This window comes from Muscardinus avellanarius (genome assembly GCF_963383645.1).
Source record: "Muscardinus avellanarius genome assembly, chromosome: 18".
Lineage (NCBI taxonomy): Eukaryota > Metazoa > Chordata > Mammalia > Rodentia > Gliridae > Muscardinus > Muscardinus avellanarius.
Genome location: NC_137804.1, coordinates 38,445,150 through 38,453,822, shown reverse-complemented (window position 1 = coordinate 38,453,822; position 8,673 = coordinate 38,445,150). Strand labels below are relative to the sequence as shown.

At 57.2% G+C, this 8,673-nt stretch overlaps 1 protein-coding gene across 2 annotated transcripts; it reads right to left on the bottom strand.

Annotated features, from left to right (window-relative positions):
* Positions 1 to 2,133: 2,133 nt before the first annotated feature.
* Positions 2,134 to 7,260, bottom strand: NANOS3 (nanos C2HC-type zinc finger 3; the record flags this gene model as incomplete). Of its 2 annotated transcripts, none has more annotated exons than XM_080715609.1 (2): positions 2,134 to 2,189; positions 6,792 to 7,260. In XM_080715609.1, the coding sequence occupies 2 exons, from the start codon at positions 7,258 to 7,260 to the stop codon at positions 2,134 to 2,136; spliced, it is 525 nt and encodes a 174-aa protein (XP_080571735.1). The 2 variants fall into 2 exon arrangements, with proteins under 2 accessions (XP_080571735.1, XP_080571736.1); XM_080715610.1 differs by having other exon boundaries at positions 2,134 to 2,198; positions 6,810 to 7,260.
* Between the last annotated feature and the right edge of the window lie 1,413 nt (positions 7,261 to 8,673).

Genomic DNA, 8,673 nt, shown 5'->3' with positions numbered 1-8,673 from the left:
GCCTTGTGGTCGAGCTCTCCAACCTGAAGTAAGGCAGGCTTGGGTGTGCAGCGGAGGGGGAAGGGGATCGGGACGCCCTGAGGGCAGGGGGCAGGGGGCAGGGAGGAGCTACGCCCTGGGCTCTTGCTGCCTCCCCTCCACCTGAGCCGCAGAAGCCCAGCTTTCTGAAAGGGGCAGAAGCGTCCCAGCCCACCAGTTAACAGGCTGACTCTGCCTGGGCCTTGGAGCTCTGTGCCCGAGGGCCCCCTTTGCCTCTGTGCCCACAGCCGGCTGATCATGAGCACCCACCGAGACCTGGAAGCCGCCCGGCGCCTCAGCTCCAAGAAGGCCAGGCCACCAGGAAGGAGTCTTCTGCTGTACCCACCCAAGGGGGCCGGGAGCCTTCCCCGAAGGAAGCCAGCCTGGCGGGATCTATAGGCTCCCCGGCAGCACTTGGCGCTCTCTTTGTTCCTCACAAGGGGTCTGCAGACGCGGCCTCCGTCCAGCTGACCAGTTTCCCTCTGAATGCCCTAGGGGTCCAGGTGGGCCCCGAACCTGCCCCTCACTCACTGGAGGAAAGTCTTCCAGGGATTCACACAGGAGGTGGGGGTTCCTGGCCCTGCCTGTTGAGGGCACAGGGGAGCCCATCACCCGCATCCCCTCCCCCGGCAGCCCGAGCTGCAGGAAGTTGCCCAGCCTGAGTCTGAGCAGGGCGGCACCCACGCCTAGATGTTTATCTGGATTTGCACACTGAAGTTCCGGTTGAAAATTTGCTCTGCCCTGGCAGAGATCAGCTTTGTTGTGTATGTAATTCAGTCTCTCAACTTCTATTTTATTTCTTCTGGAGTAATAAAATGATGTGTCACGATCTCTGGGGTCAGTTTGGTGTGCAGGCCCTTCTGGTCCCTCAGCCTGCCTGCAAGCCTCTGGAGCCCACCTCCTCTTCCTCACTTCACCCCTCCGCCCCGAGGAGGCAGGCAGGGCTGCCCAGACACCAGGCAGGGGACGGCCCCTGGCCTGGGGGCCTCCGGGAGAGGCGGTCATCAAGCTGCCAGTGCCCGTGTTGCATCACGCTGGTGGGTGCGTGGGCTCTACTGGCTGCCCACCCGCTGGAGGCCAGGGCTCAGCCAGCCAGCCACTCCACCTGAGATATGCTGTCTAAGCCCCAGCTGAGGCAGGCAGCCAGGAAGACCCAGGTCTGTATTCCTATCCCCTGTGCCTCACTCCACCCAGCCCGGCGCCCTCATCCACTATTACAGAGCTCCATACTGTCAGCTCTGTCCCCTGCGTACAGCCCGTGGCCAGACAGACCTCTCCTAACCTAGCAGCAGGCTGACTCCAAGAGTGCCTTCAGGTCCTTAAGTCCTGGCCCAGGGCAGAGGAAGGTCCCTGGGAGACAGCGTGTGCTGAGGGCGGGGTCTGGAGGCCAGGGGGCACTGAGCCCAGGTGCCGACTCCCTGCACCCACCTGCTGTCCAGCGGGACAGGTGCAGCTGGAGGAGACAGGCGTGGGTCTCCAGGGCTGACCACGGCCCCTCCCCCTGCTCTAGGGTGCCACACCACTCCTACTGGGTTTCCCCGGGTCCCAGAGGGAGGCAGGCCTGTTTGCCTACCTCAGTTCCCCACCCCCAGGACAAGGGGAGCCCCACATTTTGGTATGTCAACAGGCAGGGGTGGCAGGAAGGGGTTTGAAGACACACAGGAAGGACCTCACAAGGTCAGCCGAGTGGCCAAGCAGCCTCTCAACCCCAAGGCCGCCCAGTGGCACCCTCTCCTGTTTCTCCCAAGCAGCAGCTCACCCAGCACCCCAGCATTCAGAGTGGTGCGGGGTCACAGGAACACCTGATGCTGCAGCCTGAAGAGGAAACGGGTGCACCAGCCCCTCTGCTGGGTCTCCAGGGCTCACACTAGCAAGGCGCACACTAGTGTACCTCAGGACTGACCACTTGATCCAGCTGTAAACATTTATTGAGCACCAACTGGGTGCCCATCATTGGGGAACAGGGCCAGGGATGCAAGGCTGGCACCCTGGTTGTGGGTCCCCAACAGCCCCCAAGTCCTCAAAAGTGCAGGCCAGGGTGGGTCTTCACCGGGGTCCAGCAGCTGTGCGTCTCAGCCCCTGGCAGAAAGGCCTATCTATCCCTGCGTCAGCATCCTAAGTGGAGGTGGAGGGGCTGCAGGCAGGAGAAGGTCCAGAAGACTTCCCGGCACCTTTGGGACCTGGAGGTGTAAAGCAGAGTGGGAGGGAGAGAAACTCGGTCAGAGGGAACCCGGCCCCAGCTCCACCTGCCCGCTGCCTGGGCTCTGGCGCCACCTAGGGGCTGCTCTGGAGACAGCAGCCCCGTGACCCTCCTGCACCGGCTGCTCCGGGCCCCAGGGAGGGGACCCGGCGCACAAAAGCCCCAAATCCGATGGCCATGCTGCCCTCCCGGCGGCCCGAAGCCTTCTGTCTCTGTATGGTGGAGAAGACACCCACCCCACCCTCCACGTCCAGTAAAGGCAAGTGAGTAAAGGAAGTGGCCTTGTTCCATTAAATAGAAGCAGAAAAAACCCCCTGGCATGGGCGCACTTGTACTTGAGTGGCTGGGACAGGAGGATTGCAGGTTCGTGGCCAGCCTCAGCCACTTAGTGAGGCCCTCCACAACTTAGTGAAACCCTGTTTCAATAAGTAAAGGATAATAAATAGAGCTGGAAGCTGAGCATGGTGGTGCACTCTTGTAATCCCAGCATTCGGGAGGCTGAGACCTGGAGGATCGCGGTTCGCGGACAGCCTCAGCTACTTAGTGAGGCCCTCTGCAACTCAGTGAGACCCGGTTTCAAAATAAAGAATAAAAAATAGGGCAGGGGGTGTAGCTCGGAGGTAGAATGCCCCTGGGTTCCATCCCCAGTATGGCAAAACAAACAAACACTTTGTAGTCCTCCTTGTCCAGTGTTCATAAGGCTCTGGGTTCCGTCCCCAGCACCAGAAATGAAAACATAAAACACTCTACACCACAGGGAATGGGATATTCTGGAAGCGATCTCAGCTTTAACAGAAGTTTCTCTGCACGGCTGGAGGGCTGGGAGGGGCCTCCGGTCCAGCCAACGCTCCCAGTCCAACGCGGCAGGCGGAGGCTGCACCCAAAAAACACATCGTCCTCTGCTGGCTGCCTCCCTTCCTAGAGCCCCGCACATGCCTGTGCTCTCAGCCAACTAGGGAGGAAGAGGCAGGAGGATACCAAGTGTGAGGCCAACCCTGGCAACAGACACTGCCTAAAAAATAAAAAGAATAAAAATAAAATTTTAAAAAATTTAAATTTTTAAATAAATTTTTTAAAAAGTGCTGCTAGGCCAAGCTGGTAGCCCGCGCTTATAACCCAGCATTCGGGAGGCTGAGACCAGAGGATCACGGTTCGTGGACAGCCTCAGCTACTTAGGCCCTCCACGACCTAGTGAGACCATATTTTGAAATAAGGAATAAAAAATAGGGCTGAGAATGCCCCTGGGTTCTACTCCCAGTACCAAGGGGGAAAAAAAGGCAGCCAGGTGTAGTAGTGCACACTTGTAATTCCAGTACTTGGTTTTGTTTGTTTCTGTGGGTCTGGGGATGGAACCAGGGGCATTCTATTTCCCAGCTACACTCCCAGTCCTATTTTTTATTCTTTATTTTGAAACAGGGTCTCACTGAGTTGCAGAGAGCCTCACTAAGTAGCTGAGGCTGTCCGCGAACCGCGATCCTCTGGTCTCAGCCTCCTGAATGCTGGGATTACAAGCGTGTGCCACCATGCCCGGCTTGTAATTCCAGTACTTGGGAGGCTGACACAGAAGGATCAAAGGTTCACAGCCAGACTCACCTACTTAGTGAGGCCCTCTGCAACTTACAAAGACCCAGTTTCAAAATAAAGAATTATAAGCCGGGCGTGGTGGCGCACGCTTGTAATCCCCGCGCTTGGGAGGCTGAGACAGGAGGACCCAGAGGTTCGAAGCCAGCGTCAGCTACTTAGTGAGGCTCTCAGCAACTTAGTGAGACCCTGTTTCCAAATAAAATATAAAATAGGTCTGGGAGTGTAGCCCAGAGGTAGAAAGCCCCTGGGTTCCACTCCAAGTACCACCAAAAAATAAATAAAAATAAAAATAAAGAATTATAAGCCAGGCATGGTGGTGCACGCTTGTGATCCCAGCGCTTGGGAGGCATGAGACAGGAGGATTGCACAGATTGGAAGCCAGCCTCAGCTACTGAGTAAGGCTCTCAGCAACTTAGTGAGACCTTGCTTCCAAATAAAGTATATTAAAAAAAAATAGTTCTTGGAGTGTAGCCTGGAGGTAGAAAAGCCCTTGGGTTCCACCTCCAGTACCACAAAAAATAAAAAATAGAGAATTATGAAATAGGGCTGGGTATAGTTTGAAAGTACTAAGTTCAATCCCTAGTGCTGCTTTAAAAAAATAAAAAGCCAGGTGTGGTGTAGCTCAGAGGTTGCCCCTGGGTTCCATTCCCAGTACAGGAAGAAAAAAAATTAAGGCTGGAGGCTGGGCATGGTGACACAGGCTTGTAATCCCAGTACTTGGGAGGATGAGATAGGAGGACCGCAGTTTTTTGGAGTTTTTTTGGTGGTACTGGGGGTGGAACCCAGAGGCTTTCTACCTCCGGGATATACTCCCAGACCTTTTTTTTTTAATATATTTTATTTGGAAACAGGGTCTCACTAAATTGCTAAGAGCCTCACTAAGTAGCTGAGGCTGGCTTCAAACCCGTGTGATCCTCCTGTCTCAGCCTCCCAAGCGCCAGGGATTACAAGCATGCGCCACCACGCCCAGCGGAGGATCGCAGTTTTAAAGCCAGTCTCAGCTACTTAGTGAGGCCCTCCACAACTGAGTGGGACTCTGTTTCAAAATAAAGAATAAAATTGAGCTGGGGGTGTACCTTGGAGGTTGAATGCCCCTGGGTTCCATCCCCAGTATTGTAATAAATATAAATAGGGCTGAGATTTATTTATTTTTGTCGCACTAGGCATTGAATCCAGAGGCATTCTACCCCAGCTAAACCCCCAGCCCAATTTTTTTTTTTTCCAGGTCTGGGGATGGAGCCCAGGGGCATTTGACCTCCGAACTACACCCTTGCCCTATTTTTTATTCTTTATTTTGAAACAGGGTCTCACTGAGTTGCGGAGGGCCTCACTAAGTAGCTGAGGCTGTCCGCGAACCGCGATCCTCCTGTCTCAGCCTCCCGAATGCTGAGATCGAAAGCGCACGCCACCACGCCCGGCTCCCCAGCCTGATTTTATTTCTTATCTAGAAACAGGGTCTCGCTAAGTAGTGGAGGACCTAAGTAGCTGAGGCTGGTTTCAAACCTGCGATCCTTCTGTCTCAGCCTCCCGAATGCTGGGATTACAAGCGTTCGCCACCATGCCCGGCTTATTCTTTTATTTTGAAACATGGTCTCACTGAGTGGCAGAGCATCTCACTAAGACTGGCCCTGAGCTTGCAGTCCTGTCTCAGCCTTCTAAGTATTGGATTACAGTGGTGCACCACCACAACTAGCTGCAACATGAAAAATAAAAACAGCTGGGATTGTAGCCAGGAGGTAGACCCCCATCCACCAGAGGAGGGACCCCCCACACCCCACATGGGGTTCCCTTCTGCCCCCTGAGGGCTGCTAAGGGTCCTGCTGCAGCTTCTCCCAGCCCTCTTCCCAACCCCACGCCTGGTTCTGCCTAGGACACCTGGCCCTAAGGGACCCCGGCAGCCTCTGAACTGCACCACTCAGGCCTGTTCTAGACTCGCCTGGTCCCCTAGTGCCCAAGTCCAAACTCATCATCCCCAAAGACGGAGGGCGTCTCTACTGTCCCTGAACGGTGCCAACCCCCAGCATCCAGGTGCAGGCTGCGACTCCCCAGATACACTCAATTTCACTCAATGCCTGAGCAAGGCCTGAGGCCACTTGCAAGCCCAACAAATTAAGCAGGCTCCCAGAAAGTTGTCTCCTCCAGAACCCCCCTCTGAGCCGGGTGCTTCCTCGAGAGTGCCCCCATATTCTTACATTCCCCAGCCGGATTTTATTTATTTGATAGCAGGGTCTCACTAGGTTGATGTGAATCTCACCACTTGCTGAGGCTGTCCTGGAACCTGTGATCCTCCGGTCTCAGCCTCCCAAGTACTAGGATTACAGGTGTGTGCTACCATGCCTGGCTTTAGCACCCCATTTTCTTTTCTATTTTCTTTTTTTTTTTTTTTTTTAGTACTAGGGGTGGAACCCAGGGGCCTTCTACCTCTGAGCTGCACACCCAGCCCTGTTTTTTTTTCTTTTCTTTATTTTGAAACAGGGTCTCACTGAGTTGCAGAGGGCCTCACTAAGTAGCTGAGGCTGTCCTCGAACCGTGATCCTCCGGCCTCAGCCTCCCAAATGCTGGGATTACAAGCGTGCCCACCATGCCTCGCTAGCACCCCATGTTCCAACCCTCCCTCCCCCTCCTACCTTGTCTGCTGCTGTCGCGTCCAGCACAGTACAGGCCCCCAAAATAAGCGACAGGCTGAGCAACTCCGCTCGCTCAGGTCACACCGCTTCTAACTAACAGTGGAAGCTGGGTCCATCATACCTGTGGGTAGACCCCACCTGTGTGCCCCAGACCTCTGCCAAGCTGCACCAGGCCTGAGAAATGATGGCCCAGAGAGGGAGACTTGCCCAAGATCACACAGCAAACTCCAGCTCCAGCTCCTCGCTCCAGAAGCACCCCTAAAATGCTGCTCTTGGCGCTAGCCCCGGGTCCCTCCGCCCCAGCCAACCTCCCAGGGTAGGCCCTAGGGCTCAACTACAAGCCCTGGCCAGGCCCCCTGCACACCGGGTCCCCAGGCCACCTGCCGCTCCTCCTCTGCGGTGGCCAGCGTCCTGCGTCCTCGGCTTGTCCGGCCGGGCCAGCCTCTTGCCGGCCGAGTTCCGGGTGGTATAGCTGTAGACAGACGTGTAGCCTTGGCTGGTGAGCGGGCAGAAGCGGCGGGTGTGGGCGCGCTCCCGCGTGGCCCCGCACTGAGGGCACACGTAGTCTCGCAGAATGGGGCACAGTACCCTGCCGGCCTCGTCCTTCAGCACGTGCGACTGGTAGATGGCCCGGGACTCCCCGTTATGTTTGCAGAAGGAACACAGGCGTTCTGGGGCCGGCGAGGGCTCCCGACTGGCTCTCTGGCCCTCTGGTCCCGGTGTCGGCTCTGGCTTGGGGTCCAGCCTGGCCTCAGGCTCCTCTTCCCCGCGCAGAGCCCCGACCAGGCGTGCCAAACCCAAATAGTCCGTCCACAGGTCGAAGGTCCCCATAGCTGGGCAAGGTGTATGGGACCGAGAGAAGAAGCCCGGCCCGGCCCCAGGCTCCTTCCCGGAGCCCCTTCCACTTCTCTGGAGTCTGGGAGCCTGAGCCCGTTCTCTTCTTTAACCTCCAGGGGTGTGAGGGGGAGGAGTGGGCTGTGGGAGGGTCCTAGTTCTCACAAGGTGCTGCTGGCTGCAGCCCCTTAACATACAGCCTGGGGGTGCGTGGAGTCCTTAGGGGTTGGGAGGGTCATGGGCCCAGGCTGCAGGGGGTAGAAGCCAGGGGGTCCCCAGGGCATCAGGGCCCCCCTCTGGCCCCTGTGGGGTGGCCCACCCCTTCCGCCCTCTTGGAGGGTGGATGGGCTGAGCCCTCTGTGCTAAAGACCAGGGGGGAAAGAAACCAGTAACATAGTAATTTTTTCTTCCGCCCCTGGTGGGGAAGGGTCTGTACCCCTGGGCTGTTGGGGGTGGGGAGCGCAGCTCTCAAGGCCATCTCAGGAAGCAGGGGGTAGGGGTACAAGCCGGGGTCCCAAGCTTAGGCCTCCCTATGGGTGGGTTTCACACCCCTTGTGAAAACCCCTGTATAATGGATAAGCAAGTGGGGGGCTTCCTGGCTGGAGACTATGGAAAAGACCGGCTCTAGCTCCTGGAGACAGAGAGGGGGCGAGCCAGGCTGGGCACAAAGGGTGTGAGACAGCCCTGGAGTCAGCAGAGGCAGGCTGAGCTAATGGGGCCCCGGGCGTGCCAGCCCTTTGATCCCTCTTTTCTTTCCAAGGAGACCTCAGGAGTCATCTCAGGAGGATGGAGCGGGCCTGGAGTTACCCACCCCAACACAGAGTCCCAGGAGCCAGGGTCAGAAAAGTAGGGGTCTGGGGGCCTCGGGCCATGAGTGCTGCCTGCTCACCCCACCACCACCCAGAGACCGTACTAAGCAGAACCCACCACCCATTCAAAAGGATTTTCAGCTCCCAGGCTCCCAGGCTGTGACCCCCAACCCAACCCCCCAGGACCTATTCCCCAAGTCTGTGCCTATTCCCAGGGCCAGGCCGGGCTGGGCTGAGCCTCAGGCTGCACGGCCAGGGGGAGAGTCGGCTGAGCCGCCCCCTCGGCTGTGTGGCCCGGCCACAGACATTCATGCCCCGGTGGGTCTGGCCTGGTCCTCACAACCCACCTACAACAATGAATGTTGATTGTGACCTTGGCGGCTCCCAGGCCTGGGAGGCGGAGGCAGGACAGGAGGACGGCAGTGCCAGGCCTGGGGTCCACTCAACCGTCAATGGTTTGCCTGAGCTGTCCAAACTCACCGACAGGTTGAATGTTCCCCCAAACCCTTCACAGATTCTCAGGGACCTGGAGAGGGGGAGGGGGAGGGAGGAGCCAGGGTCTGTCCTCCCAGTACTCGGGAGGCTGAGACAGAAGACTGCA